General features: G+C 43.4%; 3 protein-coding genes across 3 annotated transcripts; 1 reads left to right on the plus strand and 2 right to left on the minus strand.

Annotated features, from left to right (window-relative positions):
• Positions 1–373: 373 nt before the first annotated feature.
• On the plus strand, positions 374–10,150 carry LOC311309881 (dihydrolipoyllysine-residue succinyltransferase component of 2-oxoglutarate dehydrogenase complex, mitochondrial-like). The gene is made up of 15 exons (XM_084439222.1): positions 374–470; positions 2,977–3,010; positions 4,173–4,215; positions 5,040–5,104; positions 5,200–5,274; positions 5,449–5,504; positions 5,689–5,797; positions 6,270–6,428; positions 6,660–6,742; positions 6,896–6,993; positions 7,418–7,548; positions 7,801–7,874; positions 8,010–8,093; positions 8,645–8,812; positions 9,152–10,150. The coding sequence occupies exons 1-15, from the start codon at positions 408–410 to the stop codon at positions 9,284–9,286; spliced, it is 1,377 nt and encodes a 458-aa protein (XP_084295348.1). The 5' UTR covers positions 374–407; the 3' UTR covers positions 9,287–10,150.
• A 3,536-nt stretch (positions 10,151–13,686) lies between these two features.
• Positions 13,687–20,574, minus strand: LOC311310611 (uncharacterized protein; the record flags this gene model as incomplete). Its single annotated transcript, XM_084440121.1, has 13 exons — positions 13,687–13,711; positions 14,451–14,536; positions 15,002–15,106; positions 15,307–15,447; positions 15,995–16,090; positions 17,092–17,286; positions 17,708–17,793; positions 18,336–18,417; positions 18,644–18,693; positions 18,776–18,869; positions 19,273–19,380; positions 19,710–19,885; positions 20,412–20,574. The coding sequence occupies 13 exons, from the start codon at positions 20,572–20,574 to the stop codon at positions 13,687–13,689; spliced, it is 1,407 nt and encodes a 468-aa protein (XP_084296247.1).
• A 1,892-nt stretch (positions 20,575–22,466) lies between these two features.
• rps12 (ribosomal protein S12) lies at positions 22,467–25,589 on the minus strand. The gene is made up of 6 exons (XM_084440250.1): positions 25,566–25,589; positions 25,395–25,441; positions 24,401–24,517; positions 24,102–24,204; positions 23,758–23,859; positions 22,467–22,554 (listed from the first exon to the last, which is right to left on the minus strand). Exons 2-6 carry the CDS (start codon positions 25,406–25,408, stop codon positions 22,492–22,494), a joined length of 399 nt encoding a protein of 132 aa, XP_084296376.1. The 5' UTR covers positions 25,409–25,441; positions 25,566–25,589; the 3' UTR covers positions 22,467–22,491.
• Positions 25,590–27,052: the final 1,463 nt, after the last annotated feature.

Genomic DNA, 27,052 nt, shown 5'->3' on the forward strand with positions numbered 1-27,052 from the left:
GGGGGTGTGGCCATCCTTATGGGTAATCTATTAAGAACCATATGAAATGAGTTTCCTCTCTACCCCTCTGTTTTTAACGTCTGCCCTATTTTCTATTTTGTTATGAATATTAATATATCACCTTATTATACAGAGGATTACTGAATTAAACAAGTGTATTATACAGAACGTTGGTACATTGGTCTACATTATGGTACAGATTGGTGGTGAGATCAATTTTATATACGTACAGACAATTTTTATTAACAATTTCATAGTACAGTTTAGTTTAGTGGCCCCTAAACTAATACATCCATGAGAGGCCCTCCCCCTTCCCTAGTCTCATTGGTCCATCCCCTTTTCCTCTGTGACAGGGCGTGTGTGTTGTGAGAACTTCCCTGCTTCCTCGTTTACCAGCCACCACCGCAATGCTCTCCCACTCTCGATGTCTGTCCCGGACTCTCGGGCGCTCTCTCGCTCTGCTAAGTCAGGTAGGATGGTAGGATGTACATATTCATTCAATGTACCCTTATCTATGTATGTGGGTTCGCGATCAAGCTTTTACAAAAAGCCCAAAGCTGGGAACAGGCCTCCTCCGAACTCAAGGGCAGAATGACGCCCGTCCCCATGTTGGTTAACGTAGCTAACGTAAGCGCCTCCTCAGCTGTCATAACCTACCAACTAGCAATACTGTACATAGTAACGTGTCATACATTTGATTTACGAGGCATACATAGACAGCTCAAACGGTGTAACGTATCGTTAGTAGCACAGATTGCGCCAGCGAGCTAGACTAGTTAGACTAGTTTACTACTAGCAGCGCAGTCCACTAACGTTACTTGGGAGGATGAATCAGAGTTGGCAGCTGGGGCGAGGTCATAGAAGTCGAGTTGCATATACTTGGTATACCTAGGAAGAAGCTAGCTACGTTTATTCAGGGGACATCTCAAGCCATTGGATCAGGCTTAATAAAAAATTAGCTAGGCGGTTAACGTTAGATAGCACTTATGTTTACTTGGGCAGCGCAACTAACACTTGCACACAGGCAGCTGCTGCCAGGCTGGTGGCTGCTACTTTGCTAGCCTGAGTAGCCGCTAGAGGTCGCTGTTGAGTATCGTATTTTGAGCGTGTCCCCTCGCTGCAGTCTAATCACAATTTCAGCACCTAGGCCAAAGTAAGCTGGACCAATAAACATTCTCCACCCAGCCTCTAAATGCCTTGAGTGTCAGCGAAAGAGTTACTAAATAGCAATTTATAGTGGCTGCTCTGATTAGCTACTATGTGCATGCATCGTATTGAGCAGGCGTGTGCAGCTGAGCATTGCCAGAAATAGCCTAAGTCAGGGGTTCCCAATCTTTTTCCGTACCGGCAGTCCCCATATCCAACAGGGAGGACTATTCAACTATTCAACCAGTTCCTTAATAACTAAACCCGACTCTACCGGCGCACTAACAAGGTTTTTCCAGCACATAGCTTTCACAGTGCCGTAGTCACGCTGGTTAGACCTGTATCAGGACTCTGTTATATACTCCGCCCTGATGGAAAACAGAGCACATAAGCGAAGATCAGTCCACTAAGGCCAAACAAAGGCACAACTCACCAAAGTATAAATGTCCAAGGCTTGCCATGGCGCTTACCTCAATCAGCGCTGGGGTCTCCTGTATCTTAAATATACTTTTGCAACGGTTATGTTGCAAAAAGTGTTGTTTGGCACGGAGGCATATACTAGTCAGCTACTGTAGCTACTGTAGTAACATCAAAAACACTGGCAGTGCCTGCCGATACAGAGTGGGTGCCTGTGTCAGGGAGATCAAAGCGTTGGTCATCAGTAAAGCTTCCACCCTCTCTCGCCCACGCTGGGTTCGATCTCGGGTCCTCTGACTTGCCAACGCACATGAGAGCCTTACATAAACACTGCTTTAGCCAGCTATGCCACCAAAAACTAGCGGGTGAGTGGTGTTGGTGGCCGGTATTTATACTCAGGAACGAGCTTAACCAATTCAACTCAGTTACACCTGCTCGTTAATGTCAATCAACATACCTGTTAGTTAGCTTATGTGATGTTATGCCACCATTAGACCAATCAGTGAGCTACATACTTTTCGCAAATGCACTGAACTTTTATGAACTTTTGTGCTTTTACAGTATGTCGATTTATTCACATCGTCATTTTTCTCAATTTATCAATATTTTTTTAAATGGTTTGCCAGCCCGCCGGTAGTAGTCCTACGACCCGAGGCCCACATCTCTGGCCCCAGTCATGTCAGGCATGAACAGTAACAAGGGTCTTTTTATTCAGCTATCTTCTCTAACACCGACAACCGTAACAAGCCTAATATTGACCCACCACTTTGTCTGCCAAAAAATGAACAGAGTCTGGCCAATGTTTAAAGTTTCAAAAGTGTCAATTTCAAGAGTTGGTATCAATGTGGTACAAAGCCATGAGCCCGAACCAGTTCTGTTTGTTTAAACTTGTAATGTTGCAAGTTAGCAAATCCTGTTTAACTCGCATGCATGACTTTAAATATGTGAAAAGCCTTTGGTATTGATAGATTGTCTACGGTATGCCCAATGTGGCCAAAACGTCCTTTGCTGTTGATTGATCAAATTGTTGATCAAATCCATTGAGATTTCTAGCAAAGACGTAGAGGCTGCGATGTAATGGCTACTGTTGGTTGTTTTCCACAATGGCATTGAACTTGATGAAAATCATGTCGGGGGGACTGATTGTGCAATCACACGTCTCTTACGATTGAAATGATTGAATGAACATGATGAATACATGGCTCCATTCTATTCACTAGGTCTTTTCTAAGTAGATTCAGATTTTCTGAGGTCGAAGGTTACCATTTGACCTGTTTGAATCATGCTTTCATCTCGAGTGTTGCTAACAGAATTGGCTTCAGTTGCAGCAGAAGAGATTTCAAAGCAAGAATGATTTCGGTATTGAGATGAAGGAAAGCAATATTCATCTTCCTTTTTCTTCTTGATTTTCAGGGGAATAATGCACTGGTTGGAAGGAGTGCTTCAGGTGAGTGGACTTCTTTCAGTCTTCAAGCATTCGAGTAGGCCTTTTGAACAGCCCAGGACTAGGCTAATTCAAGATCTAAGGCCTTGTTCCATAATTATGAATAAACATGCCTTTGACCATGTGAGTCACACAGAGGATGATGTCAGTTTTAGCTGATAGTAACGGAGATAGTCTCGAGGCCAAACCCATGAGTTATTTCGCTGATACACTCTGTAAGCTACGCTAACTACGTTGTTTTCTACTACTACTGCATTCTACAGATCTCTCTATAGGTCTGGGACACTTCATGCACAAATCTGGTGTTCAAATCCTGTCAATTCATTGGTAGCGTTGTAATCCCGGCGACACCAATCAGTAACGATTTTCGCGATCATACCTGCCAACCTGGCCCCGCCCATATAACCTGGGCTAGCGTCTCATTTTCTGATACGACCTGTCACTCTTAAAATGTTGACCCATCGATACGCCCTCAGAACACCAGTTTGGGCGGTGAAGTGGCACAGACTCTTATGTAGTAGGCGGAGCGCAGCGCTTCAATGTAATATTTGAGTGTGGAGAGAGACTAAGTAGCTGAGATCGCTGAGTGGTTAAGCTCTCTCATCACCTGGTCTGGCTGCTTTGCTTAAAGAAGAGACTGACTCAACAACATTACATTACGTTGCATTACAGTCATTTAGCAGACGCTTTTATCCAAAGCAACTAACAATAATTGCATTTAACCTAGGAAAAGCCAATGCACTAATACTTGCCAGAACTCATAAGTGCATCGTCTTTCTAAAACAAGTGACTAAGGGCATAATCTAGTGCTGAAGGCAAAGTGCAAGAATAGCAATCTAAAACACAGTGCAATAAAATACAATAAGTGCTTAGGAGGGAGGATTGTGGTAGTACTTCTTGAAGAGATGAGTTTTGAGTCTCTGACGAAAGATGGGCAGCGACTCTGCTGTCCTGACATCAGTGGGCAGTTCCTTCCGCCACTGCAGGGCCAGGATAGAGAAGAGCCGTGACCGTGTCGATGACAGTTGGTCATCCAGGGTCACACCCAGATTCCTCGCAGTCCGAGTCGGGGGTCACCAACAACAGCCACAATTGTTGTTTCATTGCTAATAATGTTGTTTCCCCCCTTTTTTCCTCTCTGCCTTACTGTATTTTCTCCTCCAAGGTCTCCCTGCCTGCAAACAGCTTGTCTACAGGAACAGTCAGTCGTAAGTACTCCATTACATCTTATTATCTGTCTTATTAGCACGTGTGAACATATTTGTTGGTGTAAGAACACGTCATGACTCAGACCTTTCTTAAGAACATATTTAAGAAAAAAACATAGTTAGATATTGGTGAATGGGGCCCACTATTCTCATCGAGACGCAGGAAGGTGTTTAGTTATCTGAAGACATTTTTTTAGAACAATAAATGACATGAAGTTTATATACAGTATGTCATCCATCCTCAGACTCCGGACCGAACCACAACTGTCTCCAGACTCTGAGCAAATTATCCTTGTCATAAAATGGCATGTTCAAAGGTGGCCAAAAAAAGTTGACAGTGAAAATAGGCAATTCAAAGATGAATGGATCGGAAAAATATGCCTACAACCTCCCGCCAACAAGTACCAAACCGATGTGCTTAATGTGCCAAGAAACGGTAGCTCTTGTGAAGTAGCAATTTGAGACGCCACTATTCATAGTCATTTTGAAGCGACGTTTTCTCTAAACAATAATATGTGGTTAATGGTGAAGACATCATGGTCGAAACATCTTGGGAAGTCGTGCCTCGTTTTTCAGACGTTGCTTGAGACATTTTCAAGATGTGTCTTAAGACACGTCTCAAGATGTCTTGGGGCATCTAATTTCAAGACATCTCAGGAAATGTTCAGTGTAGAAATGATGTTTGGTATTAAACATTTGACAAAAAACATTGTTTTCGTTTTCAAGATGCAAGTCATTCATCATCATGTTGATGAAAATGTCTGAAAAACTATTGAAAATTATGAATCAGTCATTAATAAAAAACACTGTTCTTTGTGTTTCAGAAGTGAATCTCTGTCAGCAGCCAATGTCGTCCATGTTAGATACTTCAAGATGTCTGCAGTACGCAGTATGTACTGACAAATTCTCTGTCCTTCATTCCAACCTCTGGAGGCATGGTCTGCGTGTCTTTAAACTATATCGTCTGTCTTGTCTTTTGAACAGGGGATGAAGTCGTCACCGTTAACACTCCTGCGTTTGCGGAATCAGTCACAGAGGGGGATGTGCGATGGGAAAAAGGTATATTTTGGAAGGGGAGAATGGAAGTTGTATACACAGTTCCCTGCTACTTAATAATTAAATACAGTAGTAATTATTAAGATGGTCTAGACTTTAAACGCAACCTTGAAGCTCAAAATGTCTGTGTAATTATACATATCAGCCTCACGAATACAAATCTTTGTCTTCATTCAGCTGTTGGGGACACTGTGACTGAGGATGAGGTGGTGTGTGAAATTGAGACCGACAAGGTATATTTACTTTCTGCATGGGCCGTCTTCCAGGCCTTTGAGTGTCTCAAATGTGTCAAATGTCTCCTCATGTAAAATGAGTCATTGATGCCACAGCCAGCCTAAAAAACGATACAATACAAAAAAAAACAATACTAAAAAACCTAAATTAAACTAAAAAACAGTTTGTGATGTGTGTTATCAGACTTCTATGCAAGTGCCATCTCCTGCTGCTGGCGTGATCGAGGCCCTCCTGGTGCCAGATGGAGGGAGGGTAGAGGGAGGGACCCCCCTCTTCAAACTCCGGAAAGGAGGTACTCGCTCTCTCTTACTCTCTCTCTCTCTCTCTCTCTCTCTCTCTCTCTCTCTCTCTCTCATACAATATATTTGATCTCAGATAGATTTGAAAAGTAGTGAGGTGACTTAATCTAGGTAATGCTATTGATACATATAGGACTGTTGATTGACAAGCTAAAATTTAATTTTCTAAAAGAACCACTCTAATGAATATGCACCTGTATATTACAGTTGGTCAACAGCAGCCTTGTTCACATGAAGGATTCTACCAGGTTGGAATAGGTTATGTGCTCAACCAGAGAAAGAACCTTACTAAATATATTCATTTTTTGTCTATAAAATGATCATTGATTGATTACCATAGTACTACTTTTAGTACGATTTCCAGCTCAGAAAGTTAGATTTTCACCAGTGCCGGCCTTCAAATGGTGTGGGAGGGATACCCTTTCAAATGTGGTGAGTTGAATTGTCCCTTCTCTCCCTCTTCAGCCGTTGCTGCCAAAGCTGCTCCTGCCCCCACACCAGAAGCTTCTCCTGCCCCCACACCAGAAGCCACGGCAGCCCCTCCTCCTCCTCCCTCAGCCGCCATCCCCGTCACCATGCCTCCCGTGCCCTCTGTGCCAGGACAAGCCTTTGAAGCCAAACCTGGTATGTCAGCCACCCCACAGTCCATAAACGTAACATCGTTTCAAACTCCCAAGTACATGAGGTGAGCGCTCTCTGTGTGATGAATCCAACAGCATCGTCTCAGAAGTGCAAAGCCGTGTCCGCCCAATGTGTCAACTGCAAACGTCTGGAAAAGAATGTGTGGATCTCCCAATATTTTGTCGTCAGAGTAGCTCACCCTCTGTTTATCCGTGGTGTCTGTCTCACTTGTAGTTTCTGCCGTCAAGCCAACTGCCGCTCCGGCAGCTCCAGCCTACCCTTCAGCTGCAGTCAAAGGAGCTCGGACAGAAAGCAGGGTAGGAGCCACTCCCAGCTCTTTCAAAAAAGACTTATCATAGTTTATCATAGACTCATAGACTCACCAATTCACCTTTAAATCGTCTCCTTATAGTCGACCACGTTTCATCACAGGACGTGTTTCAAATATGTGGTTCTCTACGTCCCATCAGGTGAAGATGAACCGCATGAGGCTGAGAATCGCCCAGAGGCTGAAGGAGGCCCAGAACACATGTGCCATGCTGACCACTTTTAATGAGGTGGATATGAGGTAAGTCATCAGGCATGAAGTAGTTCAAATAAACTAGAAATTACACTATGGTTTGGGTATCAGCTGATGTGATATGATTTTAATAATCCCTTTATAGATACTTAAATCTCAGACATGTGTAAAGGTGTCTGCACACTGCCTCAACCAACGGTAATCAACACCAACCAACACCAACGTGCCATGTTTGATGGTGACTGTTGCCGTCGGTTGGATGGCTTTTGCAGCTGAATTTTAAACTTCCAACATTCTAACAGCAACTGTCAAATTTAGAATGTTGGGTGATGCGAGTTGTTTGCCGTTGGTTGGGGCAGAGTGCAGGCACCTTAACATATCAAACATACACACACCTCCAATACTAATACAGATATTGTATTCGTATGTAAGACTATTTTCACTATACAAATCAGTTTCACTTCTCCCTTAGCAACATCCAGGATATGAGAAAACTTCACAAAGATGCTTTCCTAAAGAAACATAACATCAAACTTGGCTTCATGTCTGCGTTTGTGAAAGCTGCAGCGTACGCCCTAACTGACCAGCCATCTGTTAATGCTGGTAAGCTCCCGCCACTAGACTTCTTCTCACACTATAGCAGCTTATTTACAATGTTTCAATGGCTACTTCTTGAAGTCTGACAATTTTGTACAATTTTGACAATTTTGTACAAAGTTTCTTTATACTGACAAATAATTTCTGAGAAGCATGGTGGGTTGTTGCTTCTCCAGATGGCTTTTAAGTGACATTGTGTGATCTTGTTTTAGCTTGCTACTGTACGTCTAAAACGTGTTTTTTTATTTCCCTACCCAGTCATTGACGATACAACCAAAGAGATTGTGTACAGGGATTACATAGACATCAGTGTGGCTGTTTCTACTCCAAAGGTATGACATCAGCATCTCTCTGATTTTTCCTGAATTTACAGCCATACTGTTCTGTGGAGGGCATCTAACGCAATGCATTTTAGATAAAGATGTGAGAAGATTGTGTTTTTTCTGACTTTTTTTGTACATTTTTAGGGACTTGTTGTACCAGTGATACGTGGAGTAGAAGCAATGAACTTTGCAGACATTGAGAAAACTATTAATGCACTGGGAGAAAAGGTAAAACGCTTTCCTCAAACGGAGGGATACATTATTTTTTTTAAAGCACAGTTGATCCAGGCTCTCAATAAAGTGAACGGGAGGAAAAATATCTTTAAAAGCCTTTAATATGACTTGGGACCGTCTGTGGTCGAAACATGTTGACATTTTTAATCATGTAGTCACATTACATTTAAAAAAAATTGTTTCCCCTCCCGATCACTTTGAGTGCCTGGATCAACTCCTTGTTTGAAATGCTTCCTATTCCCTGATATCGAAGAGCACCTACTACGCTAACAACTCACAATACTTGGTCTCCCCTTAATGTTTATTCCCTATCATCGCTGGCAATTCTGATATGAATCTTACCAGTAATTTGAGAAAGTCTGACATCACCCACATGGTGCCTGCAATTGTATTCCCAATAAAGACTTTCTCATGCTTAGCTCTGTCAGCTCTTTAGCCGAGAGGCTTTCGTCATCCTGATGTATTGAGTTTTGTTTACCAAAAGTGACATCACAAATAAAACCCATGAACAGACTTGATATTAACACCTGTTACGCTTGTCTAAGGCTCGTAAGAACGACCTGGCGGTGGAGGATATGGATGGAGGCACCTTCACCATCAGTAACGGTGGCGTGTTCGGCTCCATGTTCGGAACGCCCATCATCAACCCTCCGCAGTCAGCCATCTTGGGCATGCATGGCATCTTTGAGAGGCCTGTGGCCATCGGGGGCAAGGTAGGTCGTAGTGGAAGCTGTAATCCACACACTTCTGAGAATCCATGCTAACCCCAGTTAGCATTAGCTGCGATGCTAGTAGAAAGTATGGGGTTTTAGACCATAGTCCCCAAAACTCCTCATGGGCTTGGTAGTCTATCTGGACATTGTAGCAGTTGGGTTCCAACAATAAAGTCAACAATCTCTCTATCTCACCTACCTACCGACCGACCCTTCTCTATCCCACCCACCTAATCTTCCCTATAGCAGTGCTAATGTAAAAATATCAATCTTTTCCATTTTCAATTGTTCCTAACTTAACTTGTTCCCTGTTTTTTTTTTTCTTTCTCTCCATGGCAGGTGGAGATCCGGCCCATGATGTATGTAGCGCTAACTTACGACCACCGTCTTGTTGACGGCAGAGAGGCGGTCACCTTCTTGCGCAAGATCAAATCAGTGGTGGAGGATCCACGAGTGCTGCTTCTCGACATGTGATTCCCCCTCACAACAGAGTCTATTTAAAGATTGTGTTAGCCATATGACATGAATATCCAAAAAGACCCAAGCATCAGCTATATCCAATTGTCCTTTGAATGTGTATAAATGAGGAAAGAGTGAGCAGATAAGAGGTTTCCTGAACACAGATTTAAGTTTTTATCTTGGACTACTTTAAATTGGTATCCTCCATTGAAAGTTACAAAGACAGAAACGGGCTTTCTCTGTGTCGGGAAACCACCTCGATGTTCAGATTATTGACAAGGGTTTTCTGAATTCAGATTTCTATGTGACGGTTGGTTCACACACAGTATACCACTTCTACTGAACCCCCAGTTCACTTTGTCCATATTAGATTTATACATTTCAGCGTTCAGTTACATTTAATGCTACCAATTTACAGCATATTACCTCTTATCCATAGCTTTTATTAAGTATTGTAAAATAATAGTCCAAACTGGTGCTCAGTTGAAGAAGGTCAGTTAATAAAGTAGACTTACTATTCTTCTTCAACCTATAAAGCCCATTAAGATCAAGAGTATGACAGTTTTGTAACAGAGTTGTTCTCATATTGTCTGTTGGCTTCCGTCTCCTGCTTTTGGATGTTTGTCCACTGAGTGCCATCAGCAACGGCAAAACTCATTCATAAACTTTGCCTATGGGCTTTTGGTTGAAACCATTTCCTCATGTAATTTCATGAAGAGACAGCCTAAAAGACCAGATACCTTTTGTTCAGGTTACTTTATTTTATACAACTGCAATATTTGCAAATGTTGGGAGTAGTTGTCAAAACGCACAATTAATCAGCATGTACTGTGTTTCTCATGGGCTCAGTATCACAGGAACAGATCTCTTGCTGTGCCGTCTACAATCCTTGTATCTAAAGAAAACAATTTAAGCATTAAAACATCTTACGGTTTTATGTATATAAACTAGTCTTGAGTTTCTTTATTTCAAAGCATCCTTCAGATATTTTTTCAGCGTTATGCATTATGCGCTTGCAGCGTTATCCTTTGCCTTTTCCTCCATCTTTTCATTCTTAGGGGTCTGGGAAAGCAGTCCTAAGTCTAGTCCTAGATAGTCTCTCCAAAATAAAATATTACGTTGAATCGCGCTCCGCATGCTACATAGAGTCTGTGCCACTTCGCCACCCAAGCTGGTATTCTGAGGGCGTATCGACGGTTCACAATTGAAAGAGTGACAGATCGTAGCAGCAAATGAGACGCTAGCCCAGGTTAGATGGGCGGGGTATATCTATGGGCGGGAACGCCATATCACGAAAGTCATTACTGATTGGTGTCGCAGGGATTACAGCGCTACCAATGAATTGCCAGGATTTGAGCACCAGATGTTTGCCCAGTGTCCCAGACCCATAGAGAGATCTGCAGCATGCAGTAACGTAGTTAACGTAGCTTACGTAGTGTATCAGCGAAAGAACTCTCATGGGTCTGGAGTTGAGACTAAGTCCTAGACTAATAAAAACATGAATGGATGTTCTCTATTGACAGTTCTTAATATATGATTGTGTCCTCCATGAACGGTTCTGAAAGTTTCACATGGGGAGTCAATCAGCTTTCTCCCTCAGCACTCAAAGTCCTTTAATCTTGAGAACGCATAACTCTTGTGTCATGGTCAATATGGTCTGGAACATGTCCCTTCTGTAGAGTGGTCACCATCATTACTCTGCTGGACTTAATCCTGATAAAACCTGAACCAAAGACTGATCTTCAAAGCCTAGCCCCCCCTTTCTATCGAAAAACTGACAAACAATGGCATCAACTCAAAACAAGTCTTAAGGGTTGCTTGGCCCTTTCTACCACTCAATGGACGCTGCCTCGAGTGCATGCAGCTGCGCACAAGGCCCTCTACTATTTCTGTTTACTTTTATAATTCATGGAGGACAATGGGTCAAAACGGTCATCTTTGTTTCTCTGCCAGCACCTACACAAATGTCTGAACATCACCATTTGGTGGAAAAACATGGAATTCATTATGAGCACACACAAAAAAATTAACCTCGAACATTAGATTACCATAAGAATACAGAGGATCCTAATGGGTATGAATACGGCATGCAATAACACAAGGGTTCTTTAATTTAATTATTTGCTTCTATTGCCACTCAAGATTCCATTAGCGCTATCGAGATAATGCTAATTTGATGCGTGCACTAAAAGGTGCATAGATATCTGAGGGCGTCGTTTGTTGCCGGTTTTTTGTCTTCGTCTTGAAAATTTGGCCCAACATGTGAATATCCAACGAGTCTGTTCAATAACATTGGGCCTTTACGTCTTTGTTTTCATTCAGATGAAAGAAGAAAGAAAGGCTAGCTATTTGTTTTCATTAAGGCACATCAGAGGGGTAATTTACCTAAATTATTCTGTTGTTTTTTATGGTCGCTGAGTCCTGTCTATAGTGATCTTTTTGGTATTTGTTTTGTCTAGAAGTTGATGAACATGTAAGTTCCTCACGCAAGAGGACTAGCTTCGTCCCCATGGTGGTGTAGCTAGCTAACAGACTAGCTAATCTGATCAAATGTGATCACTATGGGGACTAAACTAGTCTTCCCATGTTTACCTTCCTAATTTCATCACACCTTTTCTGAGGACCAACATCTTCACTCTATACCTCCCTCCCCAACCAACATTATATAGTACTGTAGCATATCTAGCATGAAAACTAGGGGAGGTTTGACGTCGTCTCTTGAGTTTTTGATAGTAATAGACACTGCTCCTTAGTATGGTTTGTAGGCTACTTTACCTGGTTCCCCTACCAACAGTACTTATCAAAGAATGGGTAGGACCTCAATCAGGCACGGTAGTAATCATTGAATGCACCCTCGTCAGAACAAAAGATCAATAGAGAAGAGCTCTATAAATGGTGGCATTATTTATACAATGACTTAATGATCATTAGGATTCACCATCCATAATCGTTATTTCAATTTTACATACTGTAAATACGTACTGATTATTTCTCAGTATACAAAAGTGTGTATGTGTGGGTAGACTCATGTCGCTATGGTTGAGAACACAGATATAAATAGTATATACTCTTTACCTCCCTCCCTCCTCTGTCTACCTCGTACTTGTGGTCTCTCTCTCTCTTTCTTTCTTCAGGATATCAATCATGTAAGTGGAGCACGATGAAGACCGAGATCCAAATAGTACATTTTGGGGAAACGAAACCCTTTGAACCTGATTTCTCACATGACAGTCCAACAGCAAATGGACCAAATCAATGGGCTAGAAGCACTTTGGGAGCAAGTGGCAGCGCTCCATCCATTTTTACAGCAGAAACACAGCTGTCTCATCAAACATCAGGATAGTGTGAAACCCAGAGTTCATCTTAGCTAGCTTACATGCTTCACACCCTGATAAGTGTGTCTCAGACGTTACTGTAGTACAGTTGGTTATTAATTTAATACAGAACATTATTTTAATATCTGGTTAATTTCATATTTGTTCACATCACATAGGTGACAACATTTACATTTGTTGTTTGTAGATTTCCGATTTTGTTGCTTAAATGTGTCCACTATGGTTATGGTTGGACATATAGAACCAAACTTGACTCAACTTGTAACTTCCCAGTTTTCGAGGTCACCCGTATAAAAAGACCATCATTGGACGGCTTGGAATTCAAGTCAAGGCTTAGAGATCAAAGGTCAGACAAGGCCAACACTTACAGCCAGCCTACAGTATATGCGTCACTGAGACTCATCCTAGCTACCTAGCTACCATGCTGCTGCTCCATAAGATGCTATGTAGAAACAGACCTTGAGATGCAATCACCAACGCACACAGCCCTTATTGCTAGTCTGCGGTGCTTGCATACGTAATCCTTTACATGCATATTCAGGGTTGTTGATTTCTTTTACAGTCTCACAAAGGAGACGGCTGGCTACATCTGTCCCTATTCTTCCCCCCTCAAACAGCCTTTGATACGGACCTAGCCAGGTCTCCTTTTCTTCCTTCCTCGCTGGGTTTTGTTGTCATACCACAAGATTATTCTGGATGGCAGAATGGCCGACGCCGGGACTGTGTCCGCTTGGCGCAGCTGAAGGGCTGATGTGGACGTGCAGCTGGCCGGGGTCAAAGGTCAAAGTATTCAGCATTGGGGGGGGGGGGGGCGGTTGGATCAAGCATAGATAAGGAACTGCTTCATGCTCCAAGCCTATTTAATTTAATTCCCACTGGCTCGATTCTACAAACAACTTGGTGTGAATGCCAAACCGGGGTAGCCTAGACTTATTTCTGACTACTGGAGGACACTTATCGTAAAAGAACAGATGCATACGCCCAACTGATGCTGTTTATTTATGTATCTCTCGTCAACCTCCAAAGGTCTCCATCCAGCTCCCTCACGCCGGCAGTGTCCGGCCTCCTTATTCCAAACGACTAGGACTCCTGCTCAGCAAACTGACTGTGAATGACACCAAAAGGAAAGGGACAGTGACACAATATCTACAGTGTGACGGTTAACGCCAAAAGCATTCGGTATTGTGTCAAAATGGTCTCTATAGACCCATGCACACTTGTGCACACACTAGGGAGGTAGAGCAGCCGGCTGGGGGATCGGGAGGTCCCTGGTTCGATCCCAGATCCAGGCAGTGTATCGAAGTGTCCTTGAGCAAGACACTGAACCCCAAATTGCTCGTGGGTGGCAGAGTGGCTCGGTGCGTTACACCGTCAACCTCACAGCAAGGGTCCTGGGTTTGATGTCCGCATGGGCTATCTTCCAGTCCCAGGCCTTTCTGTGTTGGGTTTGCATGTTCTCCCCGTGCTCACTTGGGTTCCCCCCACATAGAACCCCAATATGAAAAACACGCAGAAGAACAGATGCTCTTGGACTGAGAGCTTGAGGACAGCTTGGATGGGATAAATGCAGACCACCAGCGACCACTGACGGTGTGTGTGTGTGTGTGTGTGTGTTGTGTCACACCCACTGACGTGTGTTTGTGTATGTCACGTGTGGCCAATAAAGACCCTTGAGGTCCAGTAATCATTAGAATACAGAATTGGTGTCTGTCCCTATGGCAAACTTTTTCAACCTTTCAGTTTCTACTCTCTCTTGGTTGGTTTCCCTTTTTTCCTGTATCTATGTACAATGTACTAATTTCAAAATGAAGTGAATATTAACGCATTCTAGAACTGAGACTCACCTATACTCAATCCTGCCAGTGCAGTCCTTGTCAAAGTATTGGATCAGCCATTCGAGCTGGTGCTGATCCAGAGGTATGTTAGCTTGCTGTAACACATGACAGAATGGTACTGTAGTACCTATGGGATCCTTGGAATGACCCTAGCCAAATACCTGACCCTAACCTTAGCCTGATCTCTAACCGATTAGATAGATAGATAGATAGATAGATAGATAGATAGATAGATAGATAGATAGATAGATAGATAGACAGACAGATAGACAGACAGACAGACAGACAGACAGACAGACAGACAGACAGATAGATAGATAGATAAATAGAAAGATAGATAGATAGATAGATAGACAGATAGATAGATAGATATAGAAATGCAATACAGAAAGGTTTTTTCAACTTTTCTGTAAAATGTTTACCTAAATGATATACCTCTGTAATTGCATATAGAATGCCAATATATTGCTAGGTCAATACTTGAGGACCAATGTTTATTGAAAGCAATCAAACTAACCTTATGGGTCACCATAGGAATAAGTTTAAGTACAGTCTCATACCAGTGCAGCCTTCCTGAAGTCAGGGTTGGACACATGCATTGTTCCCTCCTTATCCAAAGCCTGGAAGAAGTCCATGAGACCCTCCTGTTGCTCCTCCAGGAAGCCCTACCGCACAATTCAACACTTTACCTAACTTTGAAACTTGTTTTAATGCCAAATGGCTGAAGATTATAGGTTGAAAGACACTCAAACTCAAAAGCTTTGAGAGTAATCAGAATGCTTGCCTTTATGGCACATGTATTGTGTAAACTAGGGAGTCAAGTGAAGAAACAATGAAAAACGAACACAAACTGTATCCTGCTGACCTGGAAGATCTTGAGGGCCACGGAGGGCTTCTTGGCTCTGGTGACGGAGCCGGTCACCCACTGGTACTGGACCTCCAGAGCCGAGCGGCCCTGACGGGCCACCTCCAACAGCTCCATAAACTCCTCGTTCACCAGAACCGTCTACACACACACACGCACACACACACACACACACACACACACACTAATATACAGTATACTGTAGGGATGCACAATATATCGGCAATCATATCGGTATCGGACAATGTTAGTCATTTTTTTAAATATCGGTCTGATGTGCAAAACAGGGCCGATGTGAACAGCCGATAATTATTTCTATCTAGCTGCTGTTGTGTGTGTTGTTTTTGAGAGGAAACAATGTGGTAAATCTATGATCTGTGACAGTGTTTACATGTGTTTCTCAGTATAGCATTTGATTTTCATAGAAACTTGTTTTTATAAAGATCATATCGACACCGGTAAATATCGGTTATCGGCCATGACAGCAATGTTAATATCTGTTATCTGTATCGACCAAAATCGCTGTATCCCAATACTGTACTCATTTACACTGCATACATATGAACACACATGTACATGCAAGTACTCACACAGATACAATATGTGCACACATACAGTATATTATAGGTGAATAAACTGTATGTTACATTCACTGGCACAGTGCAGAAATTAAAGTGAACATGCTTACAGAGATGTTGATCTCCTCCAGGGCTGATTTGCGGTTGTTCTTGAAGGTGTTGAGTAAAGTTAAGGCTCCCACTGGTGTTAAGGGGTTGTGTGACATCTACAGCCAGGAAGACATGCAATAAAACCATTATACCATGGCCTGGGTGAATACTCTTCTCTGATTGGCCAGCAGGTGTGCGTTAAAACCCTATAATGCACACCTAGTTCGACTGAATTTTAATCACTGATCTAAATTAATGCGCTATCAAGCTGCAACTACAGCAACATTAAAGAGCGCCAACTTTAACAGCAACCCATACAAGCTAATCCCATACCCTGTTGTACCTGATATTGCTAGCTAGCCATGAACGAAGTGTAGGATGCATATTTGCTGTGCGACATATCAACTGTCTAGTCGTCAAATATATTTTCCAACAAAGTGTATATGATAGCCAGACAACTCATCGTCCCCTATCAATAACTGTTTTTTCACATTGTTGTCTATCACTGTCAATCGTACCATCACAATAATCAATAATAAAGATTTTATTATAATAAATTATATTGACAGAATGGCTTGCTAGCATAAAGCTTTTTGGGTCATTGTCACTTGCATCAGTCAAGTGACGGGTGATTATCAGGTGGTTGAGTGGTTGCAATGCAGTGGAACTATATGAAAGTCAGCAGTGAGCAATGCTTTCCTAATGCTTTTACTTAATATTGTTGGCAAATGGCCATGGTGTAAGCAGGATAATCAGCAACCCTAGGTGAGCGCTGGACTGTTTTAGGGCACTTCACGGAGGCTCTTTGCCTGGTTCTCCAACTGGACATCGTGCCTTAAAACAGTATAACGCATACCTACTTGCTGAGTATCCCCTAATTCACGAATGACGCCACTGAGCCATTAACGCACGAACAAATGTGTCCAGTACCACACTTCTCATGGCACCACACCTATTTAGGGTTTTAAGACAAAATTGTGGGTTGGGCACCCCCGCCTCCCAGCATGCAGTGCAACCCCTGGCACCTACCATACAGCACATGCACCCATTCATGCCCACCAACACCAACATACGCCAACGCACCCCTCCACCCACGTCAGCCAGCCCCCCCACCCACCCGTAGCACCCTGAGGCCGTCGTTGGCGGCCAGGCCCAGGCAGAGCAGGGCGGTGCCCTCGTCACTGAGGCGGTTGTTGCTGAGGTCCAGCAGCACCAGGGTGTTGTTGTGGCGCAGGGCCTCTCCCAGAGCCCGGGCCCCGGCGCTGCCGAAGCCGTTCCACGACAGGTCCAGCTGCTTCAGGGTCACGTTCACCTGGAGGAGGAGGAGGAGGAGGAGGAGGAGGAGGAGGAGGAGGAGGAGGAGGAGGAGGAGGAGGGGAGGGGTGGAAGGAAGTAAAAAGTGAGGATGAATCACGCAGTGCCATTCTGTTAGAATGGTCACACAATGAGACGCCTCTGTGTGTGTGTGTGTGTGTGTGTGTGTGTGTGTGTGTGTGTGTGTGTGTGTGTGTGTGTGTGTGTGTGCGAATTAGGGTTGCAAAATTCCGTGAATATTCACAAGCTTCCCAAAATTCTCAGCAGGAATTTATGAGAATTAATAGGAATTAACGGGAATAAACTGGACATATATGGGAATTAGATTCTGTTTTCCAGTTTATTCCTGTTAATTCCCATAAATCCCTGTTAATTCTTAGTTAGTGTATATTCTGTAATTTTGCAACCTTAAGGCTTACCTTTAGCCCAGCACATAGAGCCACAGCTCCACTCATCCTCAGGTGGTTCCAGCTCAGGTTCAACATGTCCAGACCCTCATTATTTGCTGAATTAGAGAGCCAATCAACTTGCAGAAAATCTCAACATCCGCAAATTAAGTCCTCATGAATTGAGTGCTGACATACTATAAGGTAATGGGCTTATAGGATATTGTACGGAACGCAAAGCCTTTACAACCCTTATGGCATTGCTCTAGAGGAACCCTGTTTAAAGCTGCATTAGATAACTCGGCACTTTGGCGGCCCCTCTGGTCGTAATAAAAACTACAGTATACTAGCAGATAGTAGAGTGTACTAGCCAGTACACTGACATTCTAAAATAATAAATTCACAGGGTCTCATGTCAACAAAAATGATTTGTTGGGTCTTTTTAATGCCAATTCATAAACTAATAGCAAAACACCTGAATATTTAACTATGAAAAAAGTTATTAACATGCAGCTTTCATTTCAGTAACACTTCGTTTCTGTCCAAATGGATTGTAGGCAGCGGGTAAAAGGCAATGTCATACCCAAAGATTTAAAGAATAATGATCTGTTGGAGAGGACAGGTTCCTCCTTGGGACCACTAGAGTGAGCCACCATCTTACCCAACATCTGGCCAAGATATTCTCCTCCCATCTCACAGAACTGGTTGTGACTCAGGTCCAGGTCCTTCACAATGTAGTTGTTCTGATGAGAGACAAATGGTGAACATTAGGACAGATACAAGTTCGATTTTTTTTTATAGAGGATCTATATACTGTAGGCTTATGAGCTCAATCTGACAGTAAACATTTGTATTACAGTAAATTGGAAGAAAAAATCTGTAGAGATTCATTGATATTCTACTGAATATAAGCCATAATATATCTTCTCAATAGTCTCAGGTCATTTTGGAACACTAAATTAGACTCACAGCTAAGGCATCTGCAAGGTTTTTGGCAGCTTCATCTGTGAACTGGTTTCCTGTTGAGCAAGTGGCAGTAGGTTTGAGGAATCATTCATGAGTTCAACATGCAGTAAAGATCTGTACCATTCATCATCTGACCTGACAGTTTGATTGATTTGATGGAAACGTTGTCCAGTAGCATTCTAGCAATGCTGTCTGCTCCCGCGGACTGTAGGTGATTGTTGGAGAGATTCTGAAACACATAGTCAATGATGGTTCATGCTCATAATATTCCTGGTTTGAATTATAAACCAAAACTTTATCGACCTCTAGTGGAATAAATATAGGACTGAATCACGCTTGAAAACCAAGTCTCTTCCAAGAATTACATTATGGACTATGCTGGGGCATTTTATACTATACTATACTATATATATTTTATACTATACTATACGTATGCCCACCTCCCTTGTCGTATGCCCACCTCCCTTGTTCTCTGTAAAGCGTATTGTGTTGCCTCTGGGTATGAAATGCGCTATACAAATAAAGCTTTGATTGATTGATTGATTGATTGATTGATTGATTGATTGATACTACTTATGTGATTCCCCCAATATAAATGCATGAAGGCAAAGGCATAGTGGGTAAGGACCTACCAGACTCCGGATGGTACAGTTCTCTTTCAGCATCTGCATGAGGTACTGCGTCCCCTCTGCCAACAGGAAGTTGTCCTCTAGCTCCAGACAGCTGATCTCTATATCAGTCTGCAAGGACACAACAAGACGGCTCAATTGTTCACACGGGCCAGTCACTTCTCCAGTCAACGACTCCAATACGATCACCGTCTCTCAGGTAAACAGCATGATCATGATCGTCATTAACCAACAATTCACATATTTCTGTCTTCAGAAAAATCTTTGTATTGTCCCACTTCAGAAACCCTACTGGTCAGTGGATGCCTACAGTCCACCAGGCAGATGACCACCAGCACAATCTATCCATAATACAATGCACAGTATATTAACTCATATATTGACTCATTTTCAGAGTGAGAAAACGATCCGCACCACCGCTTCTTAAAATGTCCACGTACCACCAGGGCGATGGCCAGGGCTTTGGCCCCCTGCTGTCCCAGACCATGGTGGTTCAGGTTGAGGGTGGCGGCGCCCAGCTGGCGCAAGTAGTTGGAGGCTGGCACCACGCCCGACATCCTGCAGGCCTGGAGGTAGAGCTCCGTGGGAGAGACCAGTCTGCTCCTCCGGTCTCTCGCTGGCGGAAGGGTATAGAGGGAGAATATACGTAGGTAGAGGGTATTTGGAATGTACTTTGATCTCTGTGTATAGTGTAATACCTGCACTAATAAATGCATAAGTCCAACGGTGGATTTCTTTAACAATGTTGGGGGAACCTTTAAATGCTAAATATTAAATATGGGGGAAGTCCAACTGCGCCATGTCTATGTAAAACCGAGTGAACCGTGAGAGTAGCTGGTGAAACTCACTCCTCAAAGGAGCGCTGACAGTCCCTCCAAGAGGGACGTCCCTATAGGCGCAACTGTCAGCGTGTCCGCCTCACTAGCGGGAGAGCTTGTCGAACGCGGGTTCAAATCCCACCCTGGATAAGCCCTTAACGTGGGTTACACATATGTATGTAGATGAAACGCTGGATTCGAGAGAACATGGGAACAGCTTGGTTTTCTTCTGGTTTGCTGTACGGTAGAAATGATGCATCTGTCTTGTGAGTACTAATTGATGCTAATGCATCAGTGGTACTGATGTACGAATCTTTACGTTACCATCAGCCTCCAGGTCAGTGTTCCACTCATCCCCACTGTCATCCTCCTCCACCGGGGTCGAGACCTGGCTCTGCTCCCGGTCCAGGAGCAGGTCTGACCGGCTCGTCTCCTCCTCCTCCTCCTCCCTCTGTGGAGCCAGTACCTCCTGCTCGTCCCGAGCCATCAGACCGTGCCCGTCAGAACCTCACCAAGACCACGCTTACGTCATAGAGAGAGGGGTGGGGTCACTAATCCACAATCAGGCCACACTATGTTTTTGACCAATGTATGAACTGTAGTAGGCTATGTGGATTCAAGGGCAGATCCTCTTTGTATGTCAATTATACGGCAAAAGGTAAGAAGTACAAATGAGCAGTCACGAATCCGTTCAAACGTGAGGGCTGTATTACAGTATGTTCGAGTATCAAATTGTGTTATCCAACACATCTAGCATAAACGTGACTGCGTTCATACCTGCGTGTGCAAGTCTTTCTGAGTTGAGGACAGTGACATTCCAACACTGACGGTGACAACATTCTACAGCATTCTAGAATGTTAAGCAATTGTTGATTAGGGAACCAGACATTGTAGTATTGTGTCATCACAAAAGCAGTCTATTACTACAATGAGTACAAAGCTAATGGAGAGCACAGACTATCTGCATAGGCTTATAATAATAATATTGTAAAATTGGTACAACAGAGTAAAAATGTAGAAAACACAAATTTCAGAACTTTTTGTTTTATGTTTATATGGTTACTGAATTGCCTAGGGTGCTATTGAACAATAGCCAGTGGTTATTTGGAGATACGTAGTAGTTTTATTGTAAATGCGATTTATTTTAACACACCTTCTCTGAAACAGCCAATTAGGTAATTCCGAATGAGGGACAGGTGTTATAATAGCCTCTACTCTAAGTTGGAAATTCTCATATTAATTATACTCAATTATATTATTATACATACATTTTCTACATTACCAAATCTCAAAGCGATTCACATCATTTCATAGACAACAAAAAACTAGAAAACAAACAGAAGAGCATACAAAAAGACAGAAATCAAATGTGTGTGTGTGTGCGCACATGTACTGATGTGCTCTGTAAGCGATGAATGGATGAAGTAATGTCAAGTATCAGGTTCTTCAGACACGTTTGGGGACATATTTTAAGATTCTTCACAACAGGTGAAGAACTCCATACAGGAAGACCCACACAGAGGCGTTGGCTTTCTACTGTCTCCAGTTTACATCTTTGTGTGTGTGTATAATGTCTCTCACCTCGGTAGGCACTGGGGGTTTATTAAATAGGACTGGTTCAATGGCTCCATCTCTGACAACCCATTGCTTGCCAATAGGACTCCATAACAGGGTTTGGGGATGTGACTGACACCATATCCCTGTCTGATACTGTACATTGCTCTTTGTACAGAGGTACCAAGGACACCATAGCATGAACGCCCAGGCTGTCTGCATCTGACCGGCCCTTTGGCTCCTCCAGCTGGTCACAGGCAGCTCCACCATCAGACGTCTCTCTAGCAGAGCTGTGCTCGTCCCTGACCAGCTGTGTTGATGAGGACCTGGTTACTCTCCTGGGAGGTGTGTGTGTGTGTGTGTGTTGACCTGCAGCAGGAAGGTGTCAAGGTCCTCCTCAGTTACTGTATTGGCCTGTTCTAATGTTCCACTTAAGCCAATTTCATTAGACGCATAGGGATCAAGTCAACACGCTTCCCATACATTGCCAATAATTTGATTCACGTTATTTGAATTATTTCCTTGGTTGATGATTCCAGCTTGTATGAGTGTGTTTGCATGGGTTTGGTTGTGTGATGTGTGCGTTTGTTTTTACACATTATCAGCACCGAGTGAAACTGCAAAGAACATCTGCACCAAACTTCTAATAGGATACCAGGCTTGACGAGTCATTTGTCTGATCAGAAACCATGTTGATGGGGGACCAGGATGTGGGCAGTTTCCCCGCTAGGGAAACGGTGAAATGTTTTGTAATCAACGCAACTACAAGAGTTTGAGTTTTGCTTTTCCATCAACGGACTCCTTGATTAAAGACAATAAAGTCGCTCAATTTCCAAACTTTATTGACACCTCATTTCTTGGCTTTGAAGTATTCCTCAATCACATCCTTGGCTTGAGACTCCTTGCCATAGTCCTGCAGACAAAAGGGGAATCTTAAGTTAGTCATTCTCAGCTGGATCAAGAATACCCTACAAAAGCACTACACAGAATCAGGACTTCCACCATACACAGACAAACTTAACATAAATGGGAAACAAATTTGATCTATTCCATCAGTTACATGAATATTCTGAACATACTCAACTCAGTGGACCATCTTAGGGATGGTCAAGTTACCAACAAATTTATAATTGTATTACTAATGTTATAATAACTGTAGCCATTCTTTGGGACCCCAGCCACCACGGGTAGGTGGCAGGGCTCGTACCCTGGCATACACTCTTGCCAAGTGTTAATCAACAGCAGGAGCATGGCACAGACAGCCAGCACCTGCACTCGACTGGCACAGCGCAATGTTCAGTCTCTACAGTAGTGCTCCCTTTAACCGTGATAAAACCAGTATACCAGCATGCGATGAAAGTGAAAATATGACTTCTGCAGAAGGTAAACTAATTCCGTAAACACCATGATTCCCATTGTTAGCAAAAGAGTTGAAGATGTGGCCAGTTAAATGTCAGATCAGTACAGTTTTTGATCGCAGTCAAAAGTTCCCATTTGACGTTGACTGTTGCAGCAAAGAATCAACGTTTTTACAATCAATTAACTCTTCCTCAATGGATGTGGGTTGAGAATAAACCTCGTCATTTGTTTTATTAGTCATTCATTTAATTACCGCCCAATCAGTGGCGCCCGATTCATTTGGTCGGCCAATCCAAGTCTGTAAAACAACCCAGCACGGCGCTGCAATAACCTAGCAACCGCTCTGCCCCAGACAACTGATCTTATTTGTCAATGTTCACATTTTCTCTACTACTTCGGCAACAGCTTTTTCCATCCGTCAAGCCAACATGAATTTGATTGGTTTAATTGTTCCCCCCCCCTCCCCTATTCCCAAATGTGAATGAGTCCAGCCAGACCTTTCTCAAACGCTGTCTCAGCGTAAATGAGGTGTGGATAGGTCTGGCTACGGCCATGCGAGACTATCAAGTTAAACACTACTCTTCGTTAGCACAAGAATAATCAAAGCGTTTCCACTTCCATTGCATATTTGCAACAAAGGATGCCATAGCTCAGTGGAACCACGGCCTAAACCCACCGACTCTCCAATCTGACATCAATGGCTATCCACTTGTGCCACCACAAGCATCCCGGGTCATAGGCATTCCAGCACATTTACCTTGATCACGACGCAGCTGCAGCCCACCACCTTGCGGGGTTTGCCCTCACGGTCGATCTTGCACAGACCAACCCACTCGCCGAGCTTCTTGTTGTCGTCAACCTGGTTTAAGACGGGGAGGACATTGCTGGTCAACAAAAAATTGGGGTGGTGGTGTGCCATTTAGAGTGCCGACCGCTCTGTATGGTAATTTCTCAGGTATAATGAGCGTTGGCTGCATCTCAGTGAGAAATTGGGTAACGATGGCAGTATCCTCACAGTATTCAGTAGAGGGAGCCATAATATCATCCCCGATACAACACAACCAATGCAGATTGGTAGTCTAAACTATAACCGCTTTTTACCTTGATGAGGTTGATCTGATGCTCGGCGCAGAGGGCTTCCACCAGCTTCACGTACATGGGCTCGTCACAGTTGGCCGCAAGGACGCAGAGATGGGCTTGGCGCCTTGAGAGGAGGAGAGGACCCAGTTGCCAACAAGACACTTGACTCGGGACATCAACTAGCTAGAGCATCATAGTATCTGAGAGAAATTGGGTAACGATGGCAGTTCTCCTCAAGGGATTCAGTAGAGGGAGCCAAACTATCATCAGCACCACACACCACACACACCACACACACTGCAAGAGAATCAGTCTCCTACTTGTCCAGAGCTTTGGCTGCCTCGCGGATGCCGCGGGCCAGACCGTCATGGATGAGTGCGGTCTTGAGCACCTCGGGGAGAGCGGTGTTAACATCCATCACACCTCCAGCAGCGACGCTGAGGGAAGATGACAACAAGTTAAGTTGGTTTGTCTAATGTGAGCTAAACACCAAAAGATTCAGGGGCACCCAAGCACTCTGGCGTTTGTCAGTTAAGTTGTCTCACTCAATTGAGTGAAGGGGTATCCGACTAAAGAAAAAAGTCATCATTCAAGCGCCAGAGTGAGAGCTGATTCGGTTGACTTTAGTCCATAGTAATATGCTTTAGTCCATAGTAATATGCCTTAGTCCAGTCCATAGTAATGTGCCTTAGTCCATAGTAATATGCCTTAGTCCAGTCCATAGTAATGTGCCTTAGTCCATAGTAATATGCCTTTAGTCCATAGTAATATGCCTTTAGTCCATAGTAATATGCCTTTAGTCCATAGTAATATGCCTTTAGTCCATAGTAATATGCCTTTAGTCCATAGTAATATGCCTTTAGTCCATAGTAATATGCCTTTAGTCCATAGTAATATGCCTTTAGTCCATAGTAATATGCCTGTTATGAGAGCTGATTAGGTTGACTGTAGTCCATAGTAATATGCCTGTTATGAGAGCTGATTAGGTTGACTTTAGTCCATAGTAATAAGCCTGTTATGTCAGACTATTAACGCCATCTATAAACTTGGCCATGCAACGTTAGCTGGCTTCATAGATGATGGCTTCATGATGTGTAGCTGAATTTCGAGCGTGTCCGGTTAGCTAGTATTGTCTAAGATGCAATGTAATTGGGGACATACGGAATATCCCCCTAACTACCTAGCGCAGAGCTCACAAGTATTTGCAATTTCGATAACTTGGCTGGATCCCTGGCTTCCTGGTCCTAGTAGCTATACACTTAACTAACTAGTGCAAGGCAGCTAGCCAGCTAGTACTGAGATGGTCACGCTCACCCTTCCTCGGCCATTGTAGATTAGAGATGGATGGGGGACCTAAAATTCTGTAATACAGACCAAACATGAAAGACAAATTATTATCCATGATGATACGGACGTTGTGGTGAATTTTGAACAACGGATGTTTCATAAATCCGATAGATTTGATGAGATGCCGTAGGCGCTCACCCAATCCTCCTCTCTGACAGCGGGTAAAGAGGACGTCATAGGGTAGCGACATTCTTTTAAGACAAAAAGGTCCCGCAGAAATAGAAAGGGCGTCCATACATCTGCCTGTCACATAGGAACTGATAGTTTGCAGTCAATTCAGTAAAGGTTGAATTTGTATTTGCTAAAATGTTTAATACTAGTTCATGAATTGATTGAAACGCATTCTTCTAAATATTTTGACTGTTTTTCGAGCATCCTGTAGACTAAAATACAGCATTCATTGGTGATCTCATTAGTCCCACTAGAGAGCGCTATTTCTAAAATCATATGTTGACAAATTAACAATAAATGCCACTCAGGAGGACGATGCAAGTGTTTTACTGGTCTTTCATCATCTTAGGCTGTGTGCTGTTTTGGAATGGAGCTGCATGAGAGCCTAGACAAAATCTACCAAGTACCTCAGACATGAGATTGTGTGTGTGTGTGTGTGTGTGTGTGTGTGTGTGTGTGTGTGTGTGTGTGTGTGTGTGTGTGTGTGTGTTTGCGTGTGTGCGTGCGTGCGTGTGCGCGTGTGTGTGTGTGTGTGTACGTGCGGGTGTGGGTGGTGGGTGTGCACGAGTTCATGTCAAAAGCAGACAGGCCTGCTGATCCAATAAAGCCAACAGGAATGTCAGGTAGACAAGTGGGCGTGGCCGCCAGGTGAGCCATGTCCAAACCTGCTCACTGTGTCTACTGATGCCCCAGAGCCAACGCTACAAACTCCAGCTACAATCCCTCACACAACCTCTCCGCTACACCACCACTACAGAAACCAAGCCACCCACTTGAACAGAATCACTAGTGATACTTCAAATTATCATGTCTGTCATAGTCTATTACAGCAGTGTCAGTGGCTCCCTAGAGGTATGTGTTCTCCCTTGCTTCATTCCTTTACCGGCAGCATGTTGGTGACAGGGACAAAGATCCATGTGCGCCTGTGGTGTATTGTCTGTCTAGTTTACTTGTAGGCTACATGCGCTATAGTTGAGATTTAAAGTTATCGAGATTTGATTCTGGTATTATTAATATTTGACCCTTGAACGTTGCTTCTTTACTTACGCCTTGATCATTGCTATTATCGGTGAAGAGGGCTTTACTTGTTCAAAAACTGTACATACTGAGCATATTGTGATACTTGACATTTGTTTACTGTGCCCCCTTAATACATTTTACTCTGTCAGAAGAAGTATCTGCTCATGCAGCCATTCTGACTCTATACTGTACTTATGTATACTGTATACTTATACTGTCTTCACAAATACCCCTAGAAAGACCTCAAACTCCCAGTGGTACATCAACCCCAGGTTGCAAACCAGTACTTTACTCGATGCTGGGTTGAAAACTTCCCTGTAAGCATACCTCCTTTTCGCAGCTAAAGTCACAACAGAGCAAGATCATCCACTACCTGGATGCTAAGAAGATCCAGTACCAGCTGGTGGACATCACCCAGAGCACAGACACCAAGG

This window comes from Borostomias antarcticus, assembly GCF_949987555.1.
Source record: "Borostomias antarcticus genome assembly, chromosome: 6".
NCBI classification, from domain to species: domain Eukaryota; kingdom Metazoa; phylum Chordata; class Actinopteri; order Stomiiformes; family Stomiidae; genus Borostomias; species Borostomias antarcticus.

Bases quoted from the DNA above. Each gene is read 5' to 3' on its own strand.
- rps12 (XM_084440250.1), bottom strand. The intron at 24,205-24,400 runs GTAGGAGACTGA...CCTCCTCTCAAG, and splicing joins GCAGCCAAAGCTCTGGACAA to GCGCCAAGCCCATCTCTGCG. The intron at 23,860-24,101 runs GTAAAAAGCGGT...GTCTTAAACCAG, and splicing joins ATCAGATCAACCTCATCAAG to GTTGACGACAACAAGAAGCT.
- LOC311309881 (XM_084439222.1), top strand. From the start codon at position 408: ATGCTCTCCCACTCTCGATGTCTGTCCCGGACTCTCGGGCGCTCTCTC. The intron at 4,216-5,039 runs GTAAGTACTCCA...TTTGTGTTTCAG, and splicing joins GTCTACAGGAACAGTCAGTC to AAGTGAATCTCTGTCAGCAG. The intron at 5,275-5,448 runs GTATATTTTGGA...GTCTTCATTCAG, and splicing joins GGATGTGCGATGGGAAAAAG to CTGTTGGGGACACTGTGACT.